We start from the raw sequence: 27,395 nt of genomic DNA on the forward strand, positions 1-27,395 counted from the left end.
GCTGAGAGGTGGGGCCTGATCTGGTGTGGTCCCGGTTTAATGACGTCAGAGACTTTCGCCGGGGAAATTCGAAAGTGGATTTTATGGACAGGTGAAGTTAGTTGTTTCCTCCGGGTGAGGGTGGTTAGGGAAAGGGATTTGAGCGAGAGGCGGCGTCGCAATTTAGGGTAAACGGTTGAAAGAATCTATTCCGCCAGAAGCGGACCGTTGCTGGTGCTTATGGAACCAGGTTTGGATAGTGACAGTCACAGCCTGCTCGGAATCTCTGTTAAATTGTGCCTTCGTCTTTACAGCTTTTCCCAGCCTCTGCTTTATAGTTCCAGCGTAAGTGTAAAGACCAGAGAGGGTTTTGGTTTTTGCATTTAGGACTGACAGAGGGTTAAGTCTCTGTGCCATTTGGTTACATATTATCATGGTAATTATTTCGGCAAATGAAATGTGGACTTGTCTTATTTTGGATGAATGGCTTAACAGGATCTTGGGTTGGAGACTCTGGAACTTTTAAATCTATGAACCGTTTAGAGATTCTAAAGGTCCTCCTGCTTGTTCCCAAACAAAAAGAGCAAAAACATCTCATAGGTAAAAGGAAGAATGGCTCATATATTATTGAGAACACCGAATTTTATATATGAATGTATAAAGCAACGTAAGGACGTATGGGAATATATATGTTGGGGGGGTATGTGTGCATGTTTGTGGTTATATAATTACCAGATCATCTGAGGTCTCCATACTGCCTTAAAAACTTTGTACATTAAACTTCCACATGTTGGAGGTGGCTCAGCAACACTTGATGTGGCTAGATGAAGACTTTCAGAAATTTTTTTTATATTTGCACTTCACTTAAATACGTCATTTGTTAGCTAATGCCGTTTTTCCTATTTAATGTAAAAAAAAAAAAGGGGGCTGTTGACTCTACTTCGAATGTAGGAAATTAGGCCTCCTCTGAATATTTAAAAATGAAGTTAGCCTTTCTTTAAAAGCCAGTCTTTGTTTTGTTATAATCTAATTTACCACTTATGAGGGTATGGAACTTCACAGTTCCTTTTAAATTGTTAAGTCCTGAAGTATTATCTCTAGTTTAGGAAAACAATGGGGAATTTATCTTGCAGTTCCTAAATAGATTATAAGTAAACTTAAATTAGTAAACACTGGATTACTCATCTGTATTTTGTGGTGATAATATTTACTCTTCAGGATTCTGAGATTGACAAATATGTATATAATATAGTCCAATTTTTCCCTGACATACTAGGTACTCAATAAATAGTCATGTCATATTTGTGAGTAGGAGCACCAGAATTTAGACTACTTAGTTTTAAAAAGTTCTCATTCATCTTCTTTTTTTTTTTTTTTTTAAAGAAAACTCTATGCCCTTCATGGAGCTTGAACTCATGGCCTGGAAATCAAGAGTTGCATGCTCTGCAGACTGAGCCAGCCAGGGGCCTCTAGGCTACTTAGTTTGAATTCTGAATCTGCCATTTACTTATTTTGTGTTCTTGAGCAAATTACTTACTATTATGTACCTTAGTTTCCTTTCTTGTAAAATAAATGTAAAAAATAGTATCTATACCATAAAGTTGTGAGCATTTAAAGCATGTTAAGTGTCCAACATAAAGTTACACTGAATAAATAACTCTTATTAAAGAGATCTCCTATCAATAACTGCCCCATGCCAAGCACTGTGCTTACACCATGTAATCTCATACAGATGTAAAATGTCCAACACATTCAGTGTTGGGAGCAAGTTGCTCTAAAAGCAGTAGTGAATGATGTATTTCTCTGGACCTTTGTTATTTTCTTGGCATTCATTAGGCATTTAGCAATTCCTTTGGGCTTGATAGAGGGATATGGGAGTTTTATCTCTGGAGGGCAGTGCCTCTCTCTGTAGGCCTGTGTCCTGTCCTGTGAACTATGTTATGGGTCAAGTATTCATATCTCATTTGCCTAATCCTTTATCTCTCCTATCTCAGCAACCAGTGCAATCTTTGTAAAACACAAGTCAGATTATGTAATCTTATTCTTAAAACTGTACCCTTCCCACTTTTATAGAATAAAGTTCATACAGCTCAGCATAGCATAGAAGCTCCTCTGACTCTAAAATTATTGCTCATTTTTTTCAGTCTTCTCTCTCACTGTTCACTGTGGTTTTTTTTTTTTTTAAGATTTATTTATTTATTTATTTGACAGAGATCACAAGTAGACAGGCAGGCAGAGAGAGAGAGAGAGAGAGAGAGAGAGGTAAGCTGAGCCTGATGCGAGACTCTATCCCAGGACTCTGAGATCATGACCTGAGCCAAAGGCAGTGGCTTAACCCACTGAGCCACCCAGGCACCCCTCACTGTTCACTGTCTTAAATAGACCCCTTAATTGTACTGAGTTCCTTGGTCATGCCTTGCTCTGTCTTTTACAGGCGCTTGTATATATTGATTCTTGTTTGGAAATACATTCCTGGCGTCTTCTTTCAGTTATGGTTATTTCAGCTTATAGCTTAAATATTTATGTTCCCCGGAAACCTTATTTGATGCCATAGACCCAGTTGGGTGCCCCTGCTGTGCTTATTTCTGACATGTTTTATTGCAATTACTGTTTATCAACCTGCTGTCCTGGAAATTCCTTGGTTAGAAATAGTATTTGTTCATTTTAATACCTCAACCCAACAATGTCTGGAAAGGACTAAAGCAAGTACTAAATGAATACATGTAATTTATAAATAATATGTATGTGGTTTATCTTATATGTATGAAGAGGGAATTGAATCCAGAATTGCAAATAATAGTTTTATTTAATCATCCTAGGTCTTTAGCCCTGTGTTCTCAAACTTGAGCATGTATCCCTGTCACCTGCAGGGCATGTTAAAACGAAGCACTGGGTCCAACCTCAGACCTTCTGATTTAAAAGGTCAAGGGTAGGACCCACAAGCTTGAATTTCTAACTACTTACCAAGTGATGCTGATGCTGTTGGTCCAGGGATCATACCTTTGGAACCACTCCTTTAGAAAAAAAGATTTTTCTTCGGCATCTCTATTTACTTCTTCAATTTACCATCACTAATTTTAGATTTCCAAATTTGCCCACAGTAACAGTTTTATCCAGTAGCATAGGATAAATACAGTCCTTATTGTAGTGATAGTGAAAAGATTATTCCTTACAGAGGAAATTTGTGTATTAGATCCTGGATACTGTGATTTTCTTGACTTTAAGATATAAAAGGGAACATTAAGAACATAAGGGGGCCATCTTGTGGTGGCCCTAGCAATTCAGAAAATGGAAAGTTGAAGCTCTGTATAAGAAACTCAAATGTTGGGGGAAGAGGGATCATTTTCTGATCCATGTTATGGCACTTGGAAAAAAACTTAGCATACTCCTAATTATTTTATACATTTTACTTGGCTCTCTTTTTACTTGGAAAATTCTTTTTCCACCAGGTGGGATCACTCTCTTATTTTGTAATTAGTATCAGATGATTTGGTAATCACATAGTCTTAGAACTCTTAGATTTCTGTGTCAAGAGTTTGTGGGAAACAGTCATATTTGATACTCTTTTCATCAGGGTTGAATATTCTTTGTCTATTTTCATTTTAGGTTGTATAAATAATTGAATAAGCACCATTATTTTTTGGACCTGACTGGTGTATAATTTCAGAAGAAATAATGGAAAACCAGGAATTTATTGTGAGTCTTACAGTTTTCACTATTTCCTTTTTTCTTTTTTTTTAAGTCTCCTATTTTTATTTTTTTTTAAGATTTTATTTTCAAGTAATCTCTATACCCACTGTGGGGCTTGAACTCACAACCCTGAGATTAAGAGTTGCATACTCCACTGACTGAGCCCCACAGGCAGGCTCCCCACTATTTCCTTTTTTCTTTCTTCCTTCCACATTTCACAAATGTCTTGCTGGGGTTGACAGATTTAACAAAAAACAAAAAACCCCAAAACATAAAAGCAGGACACTTAGGTAAATTTGAATATCAGAAAAACAGTGAATAATTTTTTTGGTATAAATATGTATGTCTCAAATATAGCCCTCTATTTTTCTGGCAATTTTATCTCTTGTCTACTACTCACGTTAGTTATATAAAAATCCTTGTAAGCTCTTTGTTGTGATCAGGAAATAATTTCTTCTGAAGAAGTGCCATGCCTCTTCTATCTAGATCAGTGATTCTTTTTTTTTTTTTTTATAGATTTTTATTTATTTATGTGACAGACAGAGATCACAAGTAGGCAGAAGGGCAGGCAGAGAGAGAGGAGGAAGCAGGCTCCCTGCCAAGCAGAGAGCCCGATGGAATCATGACCTGAGCCGAAGGCAGAGGCTTTAACCCACTAAGCCACCCAGGCACCCTAGATCAGTGATTCTTAAACTGTTTGGTCTTAGGATGCTATTATACCTCTTAACAATTATTGAGGAGGGGCGCCTGGGTGGCTCAGTGGGTTAAAGCCTCTGCCTTTGGCTCAGGTCATGATCCCAGGGTCCTGGGATTGAGCCCCACATCAGACTCTGCTCAGGCAGGTGCCTGCTTCCTCCTCTCTCTGCCTGCCTCTCTGCCTACTTGTGATCTCTGTCAAATAAATAAATAAAATCTTTAAAAAAAAATTATCGAGGAGCCCAGAGAATTTCTGATTATGGGGCTTATACCTCTTGCTATCTTTCATATGAGAACTTGTAACAGAAATTTTAAAAATATATATTAATTCATTAAAAAACCCATTACATTTAACATAGATTACTTTTTAAAAATGGAAATAGGTATATTTTCCAAAACAACAACAGAAAAAAACACATTGAAAAGAGTAGCATTGCTATACATTTTTTTTGCAAGTCCCCTTAGCATTTAATTTAATAGACCACTAGATTCTCAGATCTGCCTCTGCATTTAGTCTGAAATTGAATTTCTCAACATTACACATACATAACCCTGGGAGACCACTATGCATGTCTGAAGAAATAAGAGTGAAAAGGCAAATAACATCACGGAAGCAGTTTTGATTTCAAGTACCCTGAAAAAGTCTTGGGAACCTCTAAGAATCTCTGGACTACATTTTGAGCACAGATCATGACTTCTGTGTAACCCAACAAATTTTTTCCTTGCCACTGACGACTGAAAAGCTCAAAATGATTTCTGTTGTTCAGTTAACTTTTCATTTTCTCCTTAGATTTTACTTCTTTCTCCCGTGCCTTGCCTTTTACTACCGAGTTTCTTTTTTTAAAATTGATTTTTTTTTTTTTATTTAAAATAACCATAAACTCTATGCCCACTATGGAGCTTGAACTCAAAACCCTGAGATCAGAGTCACATACTTTACCAACTGAGTGGGGCAGGATCCTTAATGTTTTGTTTTTATCGTTATGGTATCTTTTACTTCAATAAAGGATGTCTAAATGTTTTTTATATGTAGGAAGGGTATAAGAATATGCAACATTTAATACATGTAAGTAGAAACCATTTCTTTTGTCCTTTTGGAAATAAGGTACTGTATACTCATCAAAAGATGAAGAAGTCAAAAGTATGGCAAGATGGAATTCTGAAGATCACTCACTTAGGAAACAAAGTAAGTACCAAGCAGTTGACTCAAAAGCTAGATTCTTGCCTTTTGATTGAATATTAAGAAGACTCTGTAGATGGTAAAATGTTGGCTATGTCCATAAGCTGATATAATATGAAAACAGAAGTTGTCAAATAATTGCCACATTATGGTGATTAATTTGTACATTTTAAAAGTTCAGTAAATAGTATGTACTTTGTTTTGATTTTTAAAATTGAAATGGATTTTCTGTAAAACTTTTTAGGTATTTTGAAGCATTTTTATCTTTGTAGGAAATAAGAGTTTAATGGTACAAAAAACCTTTTAAAATATATTTCAAACACTGTAATGCTCAGAGTGAGATGGTACATATAGAGTTTGACACACCGTTTTAGGAAAGCTGCCAATTTCCAAAAATTTTGTAGAGTTCTTCTATTTTCACATTTTCTTTGAATCTTACTTTGGTTATGATATGATCCTATCAGTCTTGAGAGAATTATTTACCTGGGTGATCTTTCACTTTACTAGATATGGCGATCCTTCTTTATGTGCTTTTTTTCTCATCTCAAGTATCTCCATCTGCCGAATTGTAATTTTCTCTTACTAGTTCTTATGACCTTGTGCAACACTCTTGGCTGCTCCATTCTTCATAACAATTCTTTGTTTGACTTCTGTGACACCACATTTTTCTAAGGTTGCTTACTGATATCTTAGTATTTTCTGTGGACTCATTCTCTTCTCCAACTTTGAAGTTTTCTTTAGAACTCAGCCATATATGTACTTACACAGAAATATATAAAGAAATGTAAATCTTTCTTTTTTAATCTTTTCTTTTTAAAGATTTTGTTTATTTTTTTTTGAGAGAGAGTGAGAGACAGCATGAGGTTAGGGAATAGACAGAGAGGGAGAAGCAGACCCCCAACTGAGCCGGAGCCTGGTCTATCCCAAGACCTCGGATCATGATCTGAGCCAAACACAAATGCTTAACTCACTGAGCCGCTCAGATCCCCAAATCTCTCTTTCTGTGTGTGTGTGTGTGTGTGTGTGTGTGTGTGTGTGTGTGAAGAGAGAGGGAAAAAAGAAATTTATTCTAGGGAATTGGGTCATGTGATTAGGGAGGCTAACAAGTGCCAAGATCTGTGGTTGGTAAGATGGAGACCCAACAAAGCCAATTGTGTAGTTTCAGTATAAATGATGGGAGGTTTGAGACTCAGGAAGAGGCAGTGTTTCCGACTGAATCAAAAGGTAGGAGAATACTTATGTCCCAGCTTAGGGACAGTCAGGCAGGAGGAGTTTTCTCTTACTCAGTCCTTACACTGATTGGATAAGGCCCACCCACTTAGGGAGAGCAATCTGCTCCATTTGCTTATTATTTTTATTGAGGTATAATTGACATTTAACATAATATTAGTTTCAAGTATACAACATAATGACTTGATATTTGTATACATTGCAAAATGATCCCAGTAGGTGTAGTCACCATCTGTCACCATACATAGTTACCAATATTTTTTTCTTTTATTTTTTGTAATAAGGATTTTTAAGATTTACTCTTAGCAGCTTTTAAATATGCAACGCAGTGGGGTACCTGGATTGCTCAGTCAGTTGAACAGCTGCCTTTGGCTTGGGTCATGATCCCAGGGTCTTGGGATCGAGTCCTGCGTTGGCTCCCTGCTCAGTAGGGAGCCCACTTCTCCATCTTCCTCTGCCTGATGCTCCCCCTACTTGTGCATGCTCTCTCTCTGTCAAATAAATAAGTAAAATCTTTAAGAAAATATGCAATACAGTATTATTAATTATGGTCATCATGCTATACATTGTTTATTTTGTAACTAGAGTTTTGTATCTTTTGACTCCCTTCATCTATTTAGCAACCCCCCCCCCAGTGCCACTCTCCCCCAGATCAATTTTTTTTAAAAAGCTTAAATTGTCATCTGCCAGGAATGCTATAAATGTGTCAACTTAGTCTACATAACTCCACTTTTAGAGTACTATTTTTGTATATATTTTACTGAGGTTGAAACTGAGACACAGAAAGATAAAGTAGCTTGTCCACAGATCTCACAGCTAGAGAGTGGAGGAGTCATATGTGACCCTAGCATTTTTGGCTCCAGAGCCCATATCCTAACCAGTCTATTATAGTTTCTCTTAATATTACAGAATTGAAAGAACAACTTTATTAGCCCTACTCCTCAGCAGTTATAGATCTCCATATATATATTTTTTTAAATTTTATTTTATTTAGGGATTCCTGGGTGGCTCAGTAGGTTAAGTATTTGCCTTTGGCTTAGGTCATGATCCCAGTGTCCTGGGATCAAACCTGGTGTTGGGCTCCTTGCTCATCAGGAAGCCTGCTTCTCCCTTTGCCTCTGCCCTTACCCCTGCTCATGCTTGCACTCTATCTTGGACAAATAAGTAAATAAAATTTTTTTTAAATTAAATTTTATTTAAATTCAATTAATTAACATAGTGTATTATTAGTTTCAGAGGTAGAGTTCAGTGATTCATCAGTTACATATAACACCCAGTGCTCATTACATCACATGCCGTCCGTAATGCCCATCATCCAGTTACCCCATCTCCCCACCTGCCTCGCCTCCAGTAGCCCTCAGTTTTGTTTCCTATAGTCAGGAGTCTTTTGGGGCGCCTGGGTGGCTTAGTTGGTTAAACATCTGCCTTCAGCTCAGGTCATGATCCCAGAACCCTGGGATCAATCCCCATGTCAGGTTCTCCGCTCAGCAGAAAGTCTGCTTCTCCCTTTCCCTCTGCTGCTCCCCCTGCTTGTGCTCTTATTCTCTCTGTCAAATAAAAAAATAAAATCTTTTTTTTTTTTTAAAGATTTTATTTATTTATTTGACACAGAGATAGAGATCACAAGTAGGCAGAGAGGCAGGCGGGGTTGGGGGGGAAGCAGACTCCCTGCTGAGCTGGATCCCAGGATCCTGAGATCATGACCTGAGCCCAAGGCAGAGGCTTCATCCACTGAGCCACCCAGGAGCCCCTAAATAAATAAAATCTTCAAAAAAAATGTCTCTTATAGTTTGCCCCTCTCTCTCTGATTTCATCTTATTTTATTTTTGCCTCCCTTCCCCTGTGATCCTGTGTTTTGTTTCTTAAATTCCACATGAGTGAAATCATATGATAATTGTCTTTCTCTGATGGACTTATTCCATATTCTGTTCTTACTCCATGTATCTTTCAGTGTGAAGTTATCAATAGAAGGAGATTTTCAATGTAGAAATGCTACTTATTTGTGAATTAACAATTAAAACAAAAACTAGTTTTGCTTTAAAACTTCAAGTTCAGTTTACAAATACGATTAACTTCAGTTTAACTTTCAGTGGGCTTAGTGTTCAGTCAACTTAAGTTGAGCAAGCTAATACTCTTTTTAAAAAATATTTATTTGAGAGTGAGCTTGCAGAGGAAGAGAGAGCATGAGTTGGGGGTGGTCAGAGGGAGAGGGAGAAGTGGTCTTCCAGCTCAGCAGGGAGCCCAATGTGGCACTCAATCCCGAGACCCTGGGATCAGGACCTGAGCTGAAGGCAGACACATAGCCAACTGAACCACCCAGGTGCCCCACTAGATACTTTTTAAAAATTATTTTATTATTATTATTATTTATTTATTTATTTTTTTGAGAGAGCAAGAGAGAGAGCGTGTGTGAGCATGAGTGGATGAGAGGGAGAGCGAGTGAGAATCCCAAGCAAGCTGCACACCCAGTGCAGAGCTTGATGCAGGGCCCCATATCATGACCCTGAGATGAACCGAGCCAAAAGCAAAAGTCAGGTGTACAACTGACCGAGCCATCTGGTTTCCCCAAGCTAGATACTTTTAATAATCCATCTATCAACAAACATAAAATTTTAAATATTTTAAATTTATAAATTTATTTGATTTTTTTTTCCAAAGATTTTATTTTTAAATAATCTTCATTCACAATATAGGGCTTGAACTGACAAACCTGAGATCAAGAGTCAAATGCTCCTACCAAACCAGCCAGGTGCTACCCTGCCCCCTCCTTTTATTTATTTATTTTTAAGATTTTATTTATTTGACAGAGAGACACAGCGAGAGAGGAAGCACAAGGCGGGGGAGTGGGAGAGGGAAAAGCAGGCTTCCCACCAAGCAGGGAGCCTGATGGGGAGCTCAATCTCAGGACCATAGGATCATGACCTGAGCCGAAAGCAGATGTTTAAAGACTGAGCCACCCAGATGCTCCTGTCCCCTCCTTTTAAAATAATCTCTACATTCAACTTGGGACTCGAACTCACAACTCCAAGATCAAGAGTTGCATGTTGTATTGACTGAGCCAGAAAGCTGCCTCAAAGTTTCTTTCTTTAGCATTTTAGTTTCCCTAACAAACAAAAACCTCCCAATTAAATCCTTCTAAGATTTTTTTAAAAGATTTATTTGTTTATTATATATACATGTATATATATAGAGAGTGCATGCACTTGTGCAAATGAGGCAAGGGACAGGAGAGAGAAAATCTGAGGCAGACCTTGCCCTGAGTGCAGAGTCCAACTCAGGACATGATCCCATGACCTTGAGATCATGACCTGAGCCAAAATGAGGAGTTGGATTCCTAGCCAAATGAGGTACCCAGGCACCCCAACATTAAAATTTTGAGTTCCATTTTTAACTTAATGAATTTGCAGTGTAATTGGAACATCTAAGTAATTGGCTCCAGAGACCTGGAACTCAGGAAAGTTCTGGGCTACTAATACTATTTGGGAATGTGTGGCATTTAGATGATATTTGAAGCTTCTGGAGTGGATTCATACATTTATTTCTTTAACAGATGTTTTTTGAACACCTGTTAGGAGTTACACACTGTTCTAGGGGATACAGAGGAAACAACATGTGAACCCCAATATTTCGACTTCGTAGAAATATCATGGAGGTTACAAACCAGTAAACTAAATGAATATGTTTGTCTAGTGGGTTAGGCAGACAACAAGGAGTAGAATGAGCAAGGATGAAAATGGAGATCGGGGGGATTATGTAGGCCTTATTGGTCATTGTAAGAGCTTTTGTTCTTATTCTTTGGGAGCTGTGGAGACATTGGGAGGATTTGAGCAGAAGTATGATATGGTCTGGTTTGTGTAGATGATATCACTCAAGAATGGAGTATAGAGGGGTGCCTGGGTGGCTCAGTCCATCAAGCATCCAACTCTTGATCCTACCTCAGGTCTCACTCTCAGGTTTGTGAGTTTAAGTCCTGCTTTGGGCTCCACACTTAGTGTGGAGCCTCAAAAGACAAAAATGGAGAATATAGAATATAAAGAATAGAGGGGAAAAGATAGAGCCTTTGTAAACACTAATCTTTTAAATAGCTATATTGAGATATAATTCACATGGTTTTCAGTTCACCCCTTTAAAGTATTCAGTTCATTTTTTCTTTGTATATTCACAGAATTTTGCAACCATTACTACAACATAATTTTAGAACATTTGTAATCCCCAAAAGAAATCCGATACCTGGTAATGTTTACGACTTGGTATCCACCTCCCAACCCTAAGCAACTACTAGTCTACTTACTGTCTCAATAGATTTGCCTATTCTGGACTTCTCACATGAATGGAATTGTACAATATGTGGTCTTTCATTGGATGACTTCTTTCATTTAGCATGTTTTCAAAGTTCATCTGTGTTGAAGCATGCTTCTATACTTTATTCCTTTTATTGCTCAGTAATAGTCTATTGTGTGGATATATCACATTTTATTTATCCATTCTTCAATTGATACACATTTGAGTTGTTTCCTCTTTTTGGCTGTTATGACTAATGCTGCTATGAACATTTGTGTGCAAGTTTTTGTGAAGACGTAGGTTTTCATTTCTCTGCATACGTAGAGTGGAGTGGACTTGCTGGATCACATGGCATCTCTCTCTTTATCTTTTTAAGCAACTGCCAAACTATTCTTTGAAGTGATGGAAACAGCAATATTTAAGGGACTAGTGGAGAAACTGCTATAAAAAATGGCTAAGTACACAAGGAGAAAACCAGAAAATTATAATTACTTTAACTTCCTTTTTCTCCCTTATAGCTTCCATTCAACAAATTTTATTCCTTATGCTTTATACAAGTCTCTTATCCCAATGCCGATGACTTATTTCAAGCACTGATCATCTCCCCTTATCCTCCATGCCACATCTTTTTTTTTTTTTTTAAGATTTTATTTATTAATTTGAGAGAGAGAGAGTGCGTGCGCACACACAGAGGGAGAAGCAGACTCCCTGCTGAGCAGAGAGCCCAGCTCTGGGCTCCATCCCAGGGCCCTGGGATTATGACCTGAGCCAAAGGTAGATGCTTAACCAGCTGAGCCACTCAGGCACCCCGTTTACTCACCTTGCTTCCTGTTTTGCTCTCTCAGGCATTCCAATTCTGTTTTCTTCCTAGTTCCATTCCAGGATCCTCCTGGTAGAGATTAAGTTCATGAATTTCTGATGCATATACCTTTGCTGTCTTCCACTGACTGAAGAGTTGCTTAGGAAATATTTGAAATAGATGTACTTTCTAATCCAAAACAAAGAGGGTAATTCTTTCATTTTAAGATTTACTTATATAACCATGTTTGATTTGCTATTGAAGATGTTTAAGAAAAGCAGAATTATATATTTTTTAACATTTATTTTGTTTTGATAGGCAATTTTATATGATGACAAAGGAGAATGTTTGGAGAGTATATTTCTTAAGTGCCTTGAGGTATTTTAATGTTTCTATCTTATTTTTAAGTTACTTAAATCTCTGTATTTAACTTAAAAAAATATCTTTACTTCCTTTATGAATATTGTTAAAGAGTATAGTCATGGTATTAATGATAGCTAGTACTTCTTTAACATTTATTATTAGCCACCTCTGTGGTAAAAACTTTTAGACAACTCGTGATTTTTTTTTTTTTTTTAGATTAGGAGTACAATACTGAAATGTTCAGTTACTTGCCCGTATTCATAGAATTGCAGTGGTAGGGCTGGGATCTGGACCCCAGAAACTGACTCTGTAACCTAATTGTATTACATGGTCTCGATAGGCTGAGAATTATAATGGGTAATATTTTCAGAAATTATTCCTATATATAATATTTTCTCAAATATTCTGTTTTTCCTTTTGGAGAAAGAAAAGGAACTAAAGGCATATTTTAGTGTAAAGAATAAGGATATTAAAGTTTGGTCATTCTGGGTTCATATCCCACTTTTAGATGCTTCCTAGCTAACCTAGCTTCTCTTGTGTCTAAATTCTGTACTGTAAAACATAGACCATAAGATAGACTTTACTGTGTTGGTCTAAAAATTAGAAATAATTTATGTAAACTGCAGTTTAATATGGTCATTCTAAAAGTGTTAAAGTGGATATTCTTATCATTGTGTTGATTTTGGCCATGGTGTTAAATTTTTAAAAAAAATTTTTGTGGCATTAATAGTGGTTGTGGTATTTCCGTATTTACCAAGAGTCTATAAAAAGCACTATCTTAGTAGATGGTTAATTGGGTCTAACTACTGTTGTTATTATTTCATTTTAAATTACTCATTAGGAAAGACTAAGCATATTATCTGTGATAATACACAGATTTTGTGTATCACCAACTAGGCTGATAATCTTATTTTTTTTTTAAAGATTTTATTTATTTGAGAGAGAAAGAAAGAGTGAGCAGGAAAGAGAGAGACCATGAGCAGTGGGGAGAGGCACAGGGAGACGCAGATTCCTCACTAAGGAAGGGAGCCTGATGTTGGGCTCCATTCTAGGACCCTGGGATCATGACCTGAGTCAAAGGCAGACACTCAACCGACTGAGCCACCCAGGCTACCTGATAGCTCTAATTTTGCTGTATTATTATCATCCTTTTTTATGCTTATTGATAGTTAACTAGCATAGAATAATAAATGGAGATTTAACTATTGATTCATACATTTAATAACTGTTTGTTATCTTTTGTGTCTTGCTAGTGCTAATGACCTACTAGAACACATGAACAAATAATTAGATGTATGTGATTTTAAATTTATTTTTTAAAATTTATTCTTTTAAAATTTAGGTGAAGCCTGGAGATGACCTAGAAAGTGATCGATACTTAATCACAGTTGAGGAGGTTAAAGTTGCTGGAAACATAGCTGTTAAACAGGATGTCACTAAGGAAGCATCAGAGTTAAATCCAAGGAGATTAATATCCTCTGGCCGGTCCCTTGGATGTCAGCCTGCTGGTTTAAAAAGAAAGTTTACTGTAAGTTTCTCTGTTGAAATAATAAATCAGTGTATATTTCTAATATTATTTCAAGAAGTAGTGAATTTGAAATTATTGTACTCTATCATTAAAATGGTATTTCATAATAAATGTTTAGGTAGTGAGGAAGTAAACCCTAATTAGAAAAATCTTAATACAAATGAGTATTTACATTTTAATCTTGCAAATTTTATATCTTTATTACTTTACCTTGCAAAATAGACACATTCCTTTTTCTTTCTTTCCTTTTCTTCCCCCTCCCCGCTTTTTTTTTTAAAGTCAGTCCATTTCAAAGTTTCTTTATAGATAACGGAACAGCTAATAATTGTTTTAATATTTTTAGGGTTTTCGAGGACCACGTCCAGTGCCAAAGAAAATGATTATTACAGAAAATGGTGAATCCGCAGAGTCACTTGAGGCTAAGAAACCGGGCCCTATTTTTCTTTCTCCCTTCTATAGCACACCTCCTTTGTTTTCTACTGCTGGCAAGAAAGATATAAATAATATGCCAAGAGACCCTGAGAACAGTGTCACTTACAAAAACAGAGAGACAAATGGCTTACATTTTTCTTCGGTTGTCTCTACTCCATCCTTTAAGAATAACCCAGAAATGAAATGTGAAGAAAATTATTTTTGCTCTCCTGTCTATTCTGTAAATAAGCATTCAGATTCTGCACTGACCAGTGAGATCTTAAAAAAAGATGGTTTGACATCTCACTGTTTAGGAGTTTCACAAAACATCAGAAGCAAAGCACAGATATTAGCTCTTCTGAAGTCCAACAAATCAACTGGTACATTTGAAGAGCTAAATTCTGGGACTACAGAACATCTTCCTCAGATACAACTACAGGGAAGTGTAAACATCCCTATTAAACCAAAGTGCATAGTTGAACAAGAAGAGTGTGCTGAGCCGAAGAGCACAGACAGTTTACACCACCAGCATCAATCAGAAAATACCATGAGAAATAAAAGCCGATGGGCCATGTATTTATCCTCCCAGAGCTCACCTGTACATTCTTCTACTGAAGATGGAAATAATATAGAAAGGAAACCGAAGGCCCAGGGAGACAATACAAATTTAGATTTTAAAGACCTTTTGGCACAAGAGAGGATACAGGTCTCTGAAACATGTGCTGAAAAGGGTAAAAAGTATAATGAAGTCAAGCCAGTAGATGATAGTGATCAGTCATTGGATCAGGAAGTGAAATTGGAAATTCCTTCATTCTGTAAAAGCAACAGCTTACCAGTTACGTGTAGCAGTGTGGGGTGTGATGGCTTATTATCAGAATATGACATTAAAAAGAATAATAAAATACCTGTTAGTCAAAATGACAAGATGTGTTCAAAAGGATCAACTCTCAGTAGAGAAAATGCTCAGGAGGTAAAGAAGTATGAACGGCCAATGTCATTCCTGCCAGAATCTGAACATCTGCAAACTGAGTGTTCTATAGCTAACAATTCTAGGATCTCTGATGACTTTACCAACATGCTTTCTAAAAGTAATACTGATAATGGAAATCATAACAGTATTCCTGAACCTATGAGTAATGTAACACAGCCACTTGTGGAGGTGAGTTTTAATCTGAACAATTTTGAAACCAGCGACACTGAGGAGGAATCAGAGGAAGACAACAGAATTTCCCAGTATTCAGAGGGTTGGGTAAAGGAAACTTTGGTTAATGACAGCAGTTCAAGTGTTCAGAAGAGATGTGAAGATACAAGCTGTAAGAAAGTTGGCAGTGAACATTTGTCTCTCTTAACATTAATTGGGGATAAACCTACAGAGACATTTCCTATTAAAGAGACTCTGCTGTCAGAGTTTTGTGATAAAGCTTGTGTAGGTGTTGACAGAGGACCTTGGAAAACTGGAAACGTTAGAAAAGAAATAGAAGAGTATAGTGATATATTAAGCAGTTTTGACTCATCTTTAGAGGGGACTGATGATGTATCTATAGATAATAGTGAAAATGCTAATAAATGTATTCAAAAAGTCAGAATTAACTATGATATTGCTTCACTACATAGTAAATCTAAAGATATAAGCTCAAATTTACATATTCCTTGTTTAAACATAGCCACTGATCAGACTCCTAAAAACAGCCCATTCTCAGAACAGGCTGAGCCTCAGCCTTTTATTTTGGGAAATAACTTAGACAAAAATGATGAATGGCTTTTACTCTCAACGTTGAGCAGTGACATCAGTATCCAAGAATTAAATGTTAATCATAATCACTCTGAAGAATGTGTTGCTCTTGATAAATCAAGTACCCAAGTTTCTAATTCTTTGTTTTACCCTCTGGGAAAAAAGCATCCTATTTCCAAAGACACGGAAGCATATATTCCTGAATCTGAAGATTTGCGAAGGATTAGAAGTTTAGACCATGACCATGTTGAAGTAGAAACTGATGGAGAAAGCAAACAATATTGTAATAGTCCTAGAAATCCTTCAGAACTCTCTGGATTAGTAAATAACATTTCCATTTTAAAGTCATTGTCTGAACACAGTACGGCTTTAGAAGGCTTAGAAATATTGAAAAAGAAAAGTACTACCTTTAAACAACAAGGAACTCTGAGCCAGATGACTGATGAGCCGGATAACAATCCTGAAGGTTAGATTGGCATGTTCGTTTTGGATTGTTTTCTGTATAGCTCAGAGGTTGGAAAGTATTTGCTTTGGAGGCTACATTAAAGAATTACATAGTAAATTTTTTTTTTTTTTTTTTTTTAAGAGAAAAAGAGTGTGCCTGAGGAAGAGTGTGAGCAGGGGAAGGGGCAGAGGAAGAAGGAGAGAGAGAATCTTAAGCAGGTTACATGCCCAGCACAGAGCCTGACGTAGGGCTTGATCTCATGACCCTGAGGTCATGACTTGAACCAAAGATGTTTCGCCTACTGAGCCACCCAGGTGCCTAAGAATTAGATAGTTGCGAAAAGAAAACACAGGTATGACATATTGGCAATATGTGTACCTGGTAAATTTAAATAGGCAATATGTGTACTTGGTAAAATCAATTCTAATAGAGGATAAAATGGTGAAAAGTAAATCACCTTTCTAGTATAGTCCCTCAGTCCACTCCTAAGAATTAGCTAGTTTCCTTCCAGGGTATCCTACTGGAAATAAGCATATATAGACACATATAAGCAAGTATGTATGTAAATATCCATTCCTATCATACATTTTTTTAAAAAGATTTTATTTATTTATTTGACAGACAGAGATCACAGGTAGGCAGAGAGGCAGATGGTGGGGGGAAGCAGGCTCCCCACTGAGCAGAGAGCCCTATGTGGGGCTTGATTCCAGGACCCCGGGATCATGACCTGAGCCGAAGGCAGAGGGTTTAACCCACTGAGCCACCCAGGTGCCCCCCATCAGACATTTTTGAACATGTGTTAGGAGATACTTTTTAAAAAATAATCATTAGTTCATATTGATCTCTCTAATTCCAGTTCTTAACCACTGGGTTCTTCCTGTCTTCCTCAATTTGACAATTGTATTTCTTTACTACCAAAATGAGAAAGGGCCCTGGTTCCCAACAACATTAGTATGTTTACTTCCTTAATTCTATAATACACATCAAATGGCTTCCAAATTTTTACACTAGTATTACTACTAACAAAAAAACCTTTATACACAGGTGTAAAGTTCAAAAATCCTTTTTTTTTCTTTTTTTAAGATTTTATTTGAGAGAGTAAGAAAGAGCCTGAATGGTGGGGAGGGGAGAGTGAGAAGCAGACTCCCAACTGAGCATGAAGCCCAGTGTGGGGCCCCATCCCAGGATCCCAAGATCATGACCTGAGCTGAAGGTAGATGCCTAACTGGGGTACCCAGGCACCCCTCTTTTGGTTTGTTTTTGCAATATATCCTACTGAAAATACATAGAGTATTAAGTTCAAAAGTTACTTGGGTGGGACATCTGGGTGGCTCAGTTGGTTGAGCATCCAGCTCTTGGTTTCGACTCAGATCATGCTCTCAGGATGGTGGAATTGAGCCTCACATGCAGTTCTGTGCTCGGTGGGGAGTCTGAGGTTCCTTCTCTGCCCCTCCCCTGCTCATGTACATATACAGGTGCACTCTCTCTCTCTCTCAAATAAATATCTTTAAAAAGTTACTTGGGGGGGCGCCTGGGTGGCTCAGTGGGTTAAGCCTCTGCCTTCGGCTCAGGTCATGGTCTCAGGGTCCTGGGATCAAGCCCCGCATCAGGCTCTCTGCTCGGCGGGGAGCCTGCTTCCCTTCCTCTCTCTCTCTGCCTGCCTCTCTGCCTACTTGTGATCTCTCTCTGTCAAATAAATAAATAAAATCTTAAAAAAAAAAAAAAGTTACTTGGGTTATTCTCTTTAGTGTGGTTATGTTACAATTTGATGTAAATATAGTTAAATTCACTGTTTATATTCAGTATGAGGACTTTTTTGCCCATCCTTGTTGATTAATTTTTATTTCTCATTATGTAAAATATTAATCTAGTTCAGGAATCAAAGCTGTATAAAAACATAAACTCATACGCCTTCCTTGTGCCTTTCATCCTGTTCTTACCTACCTGCTAGACAGAGCCAATATGTCATACCTGTGTTTCTTTTTGCAAAAAGAAATACTCCGTATTTACATTCTTGTTCCCTCCCTATTCAACAAAAGATAGTATACTCTATATATTCTTTAGCACCTTCTTTTCACTTAATATATCCTGAAGTTTGCTTCATATCAATTCATAGGACACATCCTTATTTTTGTTTATATCTGTGTAATATTCCACTGTGTGGATGAACCATCATTATGCAACCGGTCTCCAATACTTTGCTATTACAAATGATGTGATATTAAGTAGCTCTGTGTGTGTGTGTGTATGCATATTGTTTGAGGTGTGTCTTCAGGACAAATTCCTAGCAGCAGGGTTGCTGGGTAAATGTGTGACTTTATTAGAAACTTCAAAATTCCCTCCATGTCTTATCCCCACCAGTAATATATGAGAGTGCTTGTTTCTCCACAGTCTTGCCAGTGTGTTGCCAAGCTTTGGAATTTTTTGCTAATCTGATAAATGAGAAATGGCATTTCAGTGTATTTAAATTTGTATTTCTCTTACTACAAGTGAAATTTAACATCTTTTCATATGTTTAAGCAACATTTGTACATCTTTTTTCATGAATTGTCTTACCTCTTTGTCCAGATGTTTAATGGCTGTTGGTATTTTTATTCTCATTGATTTTTAAGAGTTTTTTTTCTTAATATATTGGGGATAGTAACCCTTTATTGGTGATGTGTGTTGCAGATACTCTATTTTGTATGTCACTGGTCTTTTGACTTTGCTGATGGTATGTTGCCAATAGCATTTTTTAAAAAAGAAAACCAATATAGAACATATTAGTAAATATCAATATTAGACACATATAAATGTGAATGAACAATGTACTTGGAGATACTCAAAAGTTAAAACTGAATTCTTTTTTTAAAAAATTGAATTCGTATTTAAATATCTCAAGGGATTCCAGAGAAAGATAAGTTTAATGGCAATTGATAGTTTATTTTCTAAAAAATTAAAAAGGAAAAATATTTTCACGAAAAATAAGTAGGGGCAGATAAAATTATGGAATATATAAGGATATAGATTCCTATTATTGAAGATATAGGAATTATAGAATTTTGTTTTAGGAAATCTTTTTTCTCATCAAGTTGGAAAGAGGATTATGGTTGAGTCTCATTATTTGCAGTAGTTATGTTCTATTGAATCAGCACAAACACAGGGTACTTGGGTGGCTCAGCTGGTTAGGCAACTGCCTTTGGCTTAGGTCATGATTCCAGGGTTTTGGAATCAAGCCCCACATTGTGTTCCTTGCTCAGTGGGGAGCCTGCTTCTTCTCCTTCTGCCTGCTATTGCATCCGCTTGTGCTCCATCTCTCTGTCAAATAAATAAATAAAATATTGAATCAACACAAACACTGAATTAGTGAAAAATGAGTCATTGTTTTTAGGGGTATTTTCCATCAAACCTCTGGTCAGAGCATTTTTATCAATTGATCAAAATCTTGTTTTTATGAGTGTTTCTATTTAAAGGCATTAATTAATGTTGATCTGTTAACATTGAACTCATGGTGAACTACGCAATGAGTGATTCCTGGAAAAAACTTCACTTAACACACGTTTTCTCCATAAAGGACATCACAGCCTTCTTGCACTTAGGAACACTAGACAGTATGCTTAGGGAACATTTGAAATAGCAAAGTCACTTATAAGAAGCCCCAAAGTGTAAAAAATGTACTAAATAGACCACAAAAAGGATACTTGTTCATAGTGTGAGAGCTCAAGGAGGCAGAGTATCACTTTGTTCTACCTCAGCTGGGAATGTATGTCAGGCAACTCATTTTTTGTAGCTCTGGATGTCCACAAATAACCTCAAAAACACAGGGTACTGATTTCAGGGTTCCAAATAAATTTTAGTAAGTAGGTAGGATCTGTGAGTAATGAGGATTGACTATTTGTTTTCTGATATAATAGATTTCTCTGGAAAGGAATAAGCTGGTTTTCTTGAGACACTGAGAAACTTGAATCTATTTATTGGAATACAACAATTGACTTCATGGAGTAAGAATCGGTTTTACCACCAATTTAGGATATGTGAAAGTGTTACGATTTTTTTCCTGTAGATTGAAGTTTTTGTGGGATGACTGAATATATCTTAGAAATGTTCATTTAGAGTTTTATTCTTGAGTGAATGCAGTAAAGGAAAACACATCAATTTTCACCAAGTGCCTTTTTATTTATTTATTTATTTTAGGATTTTATTTATTTATTTGACAGAGACAGTGAGAGAGGGAATACAAGCAGGGGGAATGGGAGGGGGAGAAGCAGGCCTCCCGCAGAGTGGGGAACCCCATGTGCTGGGGGCTCAATCCCAGGACCCTGGGATCGTGACATGAGCTGAAGGCAGATGCTTAATGACTGAGCCACCCAGGCACCCCCAAATGCCTTTTTATTTTTTTATTTTTTAAAAAATTTTATTTATTTATTCGACAGACAGAGATCACAAGCAGGCAAAGAGGCAGGCAGAGAGAGAGGAAGGGAAGCAGGCTCCCCACTGAGCAGAGAAACCGATGAGAGTCCTGGGATCATGACCTGAGCTGAAGGCAGAGGCTTTAACCCACTGAGCCACCCAGGCGCCCCCCAAATGCCTTTTTAAAGCCTGTTTTAGAAATAGCATCAGGTTCCAAAATCCACTTACTTTAATTTCATTTAATTCTGAATTTTAACAGGAAAATAATGAAACCAGAAATAACAATTGACTAAAAATGAAGTTTACACTAGATTTAGCTATAATTTTTTTTTAAAGATTTTATTTATTTATTTGACAGAGAGAAATCACAAGTAGGCAGAGAGGCAGGCAGAGAGAGGAGGAAGCAGGCTTTCCGCTGAGCAGAGAGCCCGATGCGGGGCTCGATCCCAGGACCCTGAGATCATGACCTGAGCAGAAGGCAGAGGCTTTAACCCACTGAGCCACCCAGGCGCCCCTATAATTTTTTTTTATAGTAAAGTTTTTTTATTTAAATAATCTCTACACCCAACAAGAAGCTTGAACTCGTGACCCTGAGATTAAGAGTTGTATGCTCAGGGCACCTGGGTGGCTCAGCCTTTGGGCATCTGCCTTCTGCTCAGGTCTTGGTCCCAGGGTCCTGGGATCCAGCCCCGCATTGGGCTCCCTGCTCAGCAGGAAACCTGCTTACCCCTCTCACAATGCCCTTGCTCGTGTTCCCTCTCTCGCTGTGTTTCTCTCTGTCAAATAAAATCTTTAAAAAAAAAAAAAAAGTTGCATGCTCCCCCAACTGAGCCAGCCAAATGCCTCTGATTATCTTTTTTACAATAATAGTCAATCTTTTTAATAATCACTTTAAAATTATAGTCTTCTTGGAGACTTTAGAAGAAATTGAAATAATTGAATATGTACCTTTTTCTTTAAGGAAAAACAAATCCTATTTTTAAACAGATACTCAGGTGGTATGGCCTGGCCATCTTTTCCTCTTTTCTATTCTGCAGACTTGCCAACTCTCCTGTTGGCAGGAGACTCTTTATATGTGTTAGGACTTTTGTCTGAACATCTTTACCTCTGGCATAGCTGGTAGCTTTTTCGTGTATTCAGATCTCAATTTAGATGTCACTTCGCGTGAGAGATCTTTCCAATCATCCTATCTAACATTATTCTCTGTCATATCAACCTTTGTTATGAAGCCCTTTTGTATCATAATCTGAATTTATCTTTTTTTTTTTTTTTAATCTTCTGTGGCCTTCCTTTTTTAAGAAACTACTGTTTCCCCAGTGCCTGGCACAATGTACTTAGAAGATAATTGAAGGTTTTTTTCTCAAACAAAAGTCAAATGCATTTAAGATAGACTCAGAAATAGCATTAAGTGCTTTTTTCTCATCTATGTTTGCACATAGCAGCAGTGTAATGGTCTTGGCTTTATTCTAACAGTTAATATTTAATTTTTAGCATTTTTTAGTACAGGTTATTGGCTATTTCATTGGTATTTTTCAATTAATTTGAAAAAAGAAAAAAGGAAGCGTTTCTACTATTAAGAAGTAACCAGAAAATTTTCTTTCTTGAATTTAAAAAAAATCAACATCTTATTTCTTACTTTTTTTTTTTTAAGATTTTTTTAAAAGATTTTGTTTATTTGACATAGAGAGAGCACAAGCAGGGGGAGGGGCAGAGGGAGAGGGTGAAGGAGGCTCCCTGCTCATGTGGGGCTCAACCCCAGGACCTGCAATCATGACCTGAGTCAAAGGTGAATGCTTAACTGCCTGAGCCACGCAGGCAGACCTTTTTCTTGAATTTTTATCTTGAAAATGTTTGACTACACTACATAGATATACAGAGAGAATAGTCAGTGAATCCTGAAATATCCAAAATCAAGATTCAACAATTATCAAGAATACCTCATCTTCAAGTTTAAGTTGTATTCCAGCTTTCATTCAGTTTTATAAGTAAGGGTTGTTTTTTAAAAAATATTTTATTTATTTATTTAACAGAGACACAGCGAAAGAGGGAACACAGGCAGAAGGACTTGGAAAGGAAAAGCAGGCTTCCTGCTGAGCAGGGAGCCTGATGTGGGGCTCGATCCCAGGACGCTGTGATCATGACATCAGCCAAAGGCAGATGCCCAATGACTGAGCCACTGTTTTTTTTTTTTTTTTTTTAAGATTTTGTTATTTTTAAGTAACCTCTGTACCCAGTGTGGGGCTTAAACCTACAACCCTGAGATCAGTCACATGCTACACTGACTGAGCCATCCAGGCTCCCCTAGAAATAAGTTATTAAAAAGTTTAAAACACTATATATGAGATGAATAAAATAATTTTATTTTATGTGTTATAGTTAGGAAACCATTGACTGCAGGAGTTTTACAAGCTTTACCAAAATTGCCTCATCGGAACCAGGATTCTCAACAGGTACATTTTTTCCCTATATTATTTTATTTTGATATAGAATGTTCTGTACTGTTCTTTATGATGAGACTGCAGTAATATATAGGGTCCCAAGATATCTTGTGCACGCCCCCAACTTGTATCTCAGTAATTATTTTCATTATATCCTTGGGGGGAAAAGAGTTTAGCAGTTCCATTTATTAAGTAGTGAGTAGTATTAAACAACTTAGTAAGTAAGTATTATGTCCTACTAATTTAGTAACCTTTTTATTTTTATTTTTTTCCCATTTAATTGGTATTGTTGACATATAACGTTGTATCGGTTTAAGGTGTACAACATAATGATTTAACATATGTATATATTGTGAATATATATGATTACTGTAAGCCCTTTATTTTATCTTATTTTACTTTTTAAGTAGGCTCTTCACCCAGCTCAGAACCCAGTGTGGGGTTTGAGCTCATGACCCTGAGGTCAAGACCTGAGCTGAGGTCAAGAGCTGAGCTGAGATCAAGTATTGGTACTTAACTGACTGAGCCACCCAGGGGCAGTCCCTCATTCCGCTTTTTTTTTTTTTTTTTTAAGTGGGCTCCGCCCTGCACAGAGCCCAATGTAAGCATTTTACTTTTAAATAAACACAATTGCTAATGGAATGTATGCACTTGTTGGGCATTGCACAACTTCTCAAACCTTAGAATAGATTAGTTTTCTTGTTCACATTGATTTTTTCATGGTAATTGATTTTTATCATAGCAGTTTCTGAAAACTCAACTTTACAAAGATAAAATGTCATTGAAAGAGATGGCGTAAGATCTGATGTTGAACTGAACTACCTTGAGTTAACAGTTCATTCAATGATCAACAGATGCCAAGTGATAGCTGTATTTCCCTTTAAATTTATTTAAATTTTAAAATTTTTATAACTTTTTAAAAGATTTCATTTGAGAGACAGAGCTAGAGAGAGCTAGAGAGAGCATGAATGGTGTGGAGGGGCAGAGGAAGAGGAAGAAGCGTACTCCACGCTAAGCAGGGAGCCTGAAGCAGGGCTTGATGCAAGACCCTGGGATCATGCCCTTAGCTGAAGGCAGACCCTTAACCACCTGAGCCACCAGGCACCCCAATTTTTATAATTTTTTAAAAGATTTTATTTATTTATTTGAGAGACAGAGAGAGGGAGAGAGAGAGAGAGAGAAAATGCACACAAGCCAGGGGAAGAACAGAGGGGGAAAGAGAGGGACAGAGAGAGAATCTTTTAAGTAGACTCTGTTGAGTGCAAAGCCCATTGACGGGCTCAATCTCCCAAACTTGAGATCATGACCTGAGCCAAAACCAAGAGTTGGATGCTCAATCCACTGAGCCATCCAGACACCCCATCCCTTAAATTTAAAACATTTTGTGCAGCCCCTGTTGAGTTCACTGTGGTACTCCAAAGTACCTTGTTGAGCAATTTAGGAACCATGGTAATACTATAAAAATTATGGTACTAATTAGAATACACTGATATTCTAGAATAAATCCTCTAAATTAGTGTTTCTTCTTGGGGATGTTTAACGTATTTGGAGGGATATTCATTATGTGGCACTGCTCTTTCTAAAAGACGTGTTTGAAACAAAAGAAAGTGAAATGTTTCCTTTGCCCCCATTTTGTATCTTACTCTATTTTCCATGTTACTGTTTTTTTTCTCCTTTTTTAAATACAGAAAAAATGAAGAAAAATAAAACTCACCCTATCACTGATAGGTAATTATTATTAATGTTTACAACATTTTAGGCCCATTTTCAAAAATATGGTTAGATTGTTGTGTGTGTAAACAGTTTTCTGTCTTTTCCCCTTAATATTTTATGTTTCTCACCTTATTAAGATACCTCTTAAATATATCTTCTACTTATTTATTTATTTCGTTAATTTTTTACCTGCTTGGTGAGTAAGCTTATTATAGTCTTTATCTGAAAAATCTTCACAGAAAATTGTGATATGGTTTATTAGCTCTTAGCAGTTTGCTCCTGAGCTCTAAGGAAGCTTGCCTTCCTCTGAGCTACCCAGTTTTTCTTCTTGGGCAAGGGACATTTGGGGATGGTTCCACCTCTTCTTTTTAACTTCTTTCTTAGGCTTCTTCTAGACGGATTGTCTCATATACCAGCATGAGCTTTCTTAACGCATCACCGTCATGTCTGGAGTTACATTGTTGTTTTTGTATTGAGAGAGCTGTTTCTTGTAAGCATCTTCATCTTCTTCCATTAGTAATGCATATCATCTGCAATGTTCTGACCCATGATGAGCTTCTGATGTACTTCTGCATTGAATTCCTTGCTTTCTGAATCATAACTAGGAAATCATTTGGTACTGTGAGAGATAGACAAGCCTCCATTCACAGCTCCTGTGAGAGCCCCAAAACTTTATTTTCAGGAGTAGTTCTGGCAAGCTCTGCATTCAGATAGCGGGTGAAAGTACCAGGTTAACCATCAGTGTTTGTCACCTCCACTTGGGCTTCAGAGATCTTGTCCACGTCAAATCTCTTGAGAAGCCTGTGGGTCAACAGCAGGCCGGTATAATATGCTGCGGCATAATTTGTCAGGCCAACCTTCACACCATACTCTGGGGTTCATGAGCTCACACTGCACAACTATCATTTCTCCTTCTATGTGGGTGTGAGTAATCTGACAAATGAGATCTCTTTTGGTTACACAGATTTTCATCCTGTAGTGAGGTGTGTTGTGTTTATTTTTATCCTGAATTACCAAGTGTTTCTGAGCATAATAATCAGTTTTATCCTCTCGTCATCTTCGAAATTTCACTTGGTATCTCTTAAAGTAAGACTTATTCTTGACAACTTTAACAAACGCCATCCTGCAGAACAGAGACCACGTTAGCCACTCAACTACAGACCAGAAGTTTAATATCTTTTAGAGGTTACTTACCATCCCATCCTGTGGATAGTCTGTGCTTTGGATAAGCAGTGCCCTATTTTGAAGATTTAAATTATTTCTAGCATTTTGCTAGGATAAATAAAACTTCAGCAAATGTTTTTGCACATAAATTGTTGTTTACATTTTGAGTTATTTCCTTAGATTTGAGTCCCACATGTGGAATTGATGATAACTTGAAAGGCTAAGAACAATTTTCTTTTTTTTTTTCTTTTAAGATTTATTTATTTGACAGAGAGAGATCACAAGTAGGCAGAGAGGCAGGCACAGAGAGAAGGGGGAAAAAGGCACCCTGCTGAGCAGAGAGCCTGATGCAGGTCTCAATCCCAGGACCCTAAGATCATGACCTGAGCCGAAGGCAGAGGCTTAACCCACTGGGCCATCCAGGTGCCCCTAAGAACAATTTTCTTGATTTATAGTGTCAAATCTAAAAATCTTCCTCTTTTGTAGTATGAATATTTATTTCACTTCACATTCACCAGTACTAAGATATTTTCAATGCTGGGACATGTAGGTGGCTTGGTTGCTTGGACATCCAACTCTTGATTTCGGCTTGGGTTGTGATCTTGGGATCGTGGGGTCAAGTCCAGCATTGGGCTCTGCTCTGTGTGAGAGCTGTTTGAGATTCTTTCTCTTTTCCTCTTCCCTTCCCCTCAGTCTCGCACTCTCTCTTCCTCTCTAATAAGTAAATCTTTTTTTAAGATTTTATTTATTCATTTGAGAGAGAGAGAGAGAGAGAGAGCATGAGCAGGGGGAGAAGCAGAGGCAGAGGAAATGGGAGAAGCAGACTCCCTGCTGAGCCAGGAGCCCAACTTGGGGCTTCATCCCAGGACCCTGGGATCATGATCCCAGCCAAAGGCAGATGCTTCATCATTTGAGCCACCCAGGTGCCCTAATAAAACTTAAAAAAAAAAAAAAAAGATATTTTCAGTTCTTGCTAAGTCAGAATAATATTTAATTAATATATAGTTTTTGTTCCTTTGATTATTAGTGATAGTGTTCTTTTATTTTTTTATTTTTATTTTTAATTTTTATTCTTTTTTTGTTCTTTTATTATGTCTAATAGAAATTTATATTTTATTTTATAACTTACTAGTACCTTTTAGTTATTCTGTTTATATTTTGTTCCTAAGATCATAAAAGAAAATGAAGTTGAACCAAGTGAACCATTTTAAAAATTAAAAAATTTTAATTTTTAAAATATAAAGTAGCCAGAATTTATAGTTATATATATAGATATGGCATATAATTTTATATTGTCAGTTTTTTTTTTTAAGATTTTATTTATTTATTTGACAGAGATCACAAGTAGGCAGAGAAG

General features: G+C 37.0%; 1 protein-coding gene and 1 pseudogene across 1 annotated transcript in view; one reads left to right on the forward strand and one right to left on the reverse strand.

Moving 5' to 3' along the window:
* The first annotated feature begins 8 nt into the window (after nucleotides 1-8).
* Nucleotides 9-27,395, forward strand: part of ZGRF1 (zinc finger GRF-type containing 1) — an 88,269-nt gene continuing 60,882 nt past the window's right edge. Inside the window, exons 1-8 of the mRNA XM_032856764.1 lie at nucleotides 9-91; nucleotides 3,586-3,675; nucleotides 5,471-5,551; nucleotides 12,174-12,233; nucleotides 13,561-13,746; nucleotides 14,090-16,355; nucleotides 23,100-23,173; nucleotides 27,208-27,235. Of these exons, the coding sequence (XP_032712655.1) occupies nucleotides 3,655-3,675; nucleotides 5,471-5,551; nucleotides 12,174-12,233; nucleotides 13,561-13,746; nucleotides 14,090-16,355; nucleotides 23,100-23,173; nucleotides 27,208-27,235 (2,716 nt within the window). The 5' untranslated portion in view covers nucleotides 9-91; nucleotides 3,586-3,654. The remainder of the gene's footprint in view (nucleotides 92-3,585; nucleotides 3,676-5,470; nucleotides 5,552-12,173; nucleotides 12,234-13,560; nucleotides 13,747-14,089; nucleotides 16,356-23,099; nucleotides 23,174-27,207; nucleotides 27,236-27,395) is intronic.
* LOC116868881 lies at nucleotides 25,133-26,005 on the reverse strand (annotated as a pseudogene).

This window comes from Lontra canadensis, unplaced genomic scaffold (genome assembly GCF_010015895.1).
Source record: "Lontra canadensis isolate GAN:19392208 unplaced genomic scaffold, GSC_riverotter_1.0 scaffold1, whole genome shotgun sequence".
Taxonomy (NCBI): Eukaryota; Metazoa; Chordata; class Mammalia; order Carnivora; family Mustelidae; genus Lontra; species Lontra canadensis.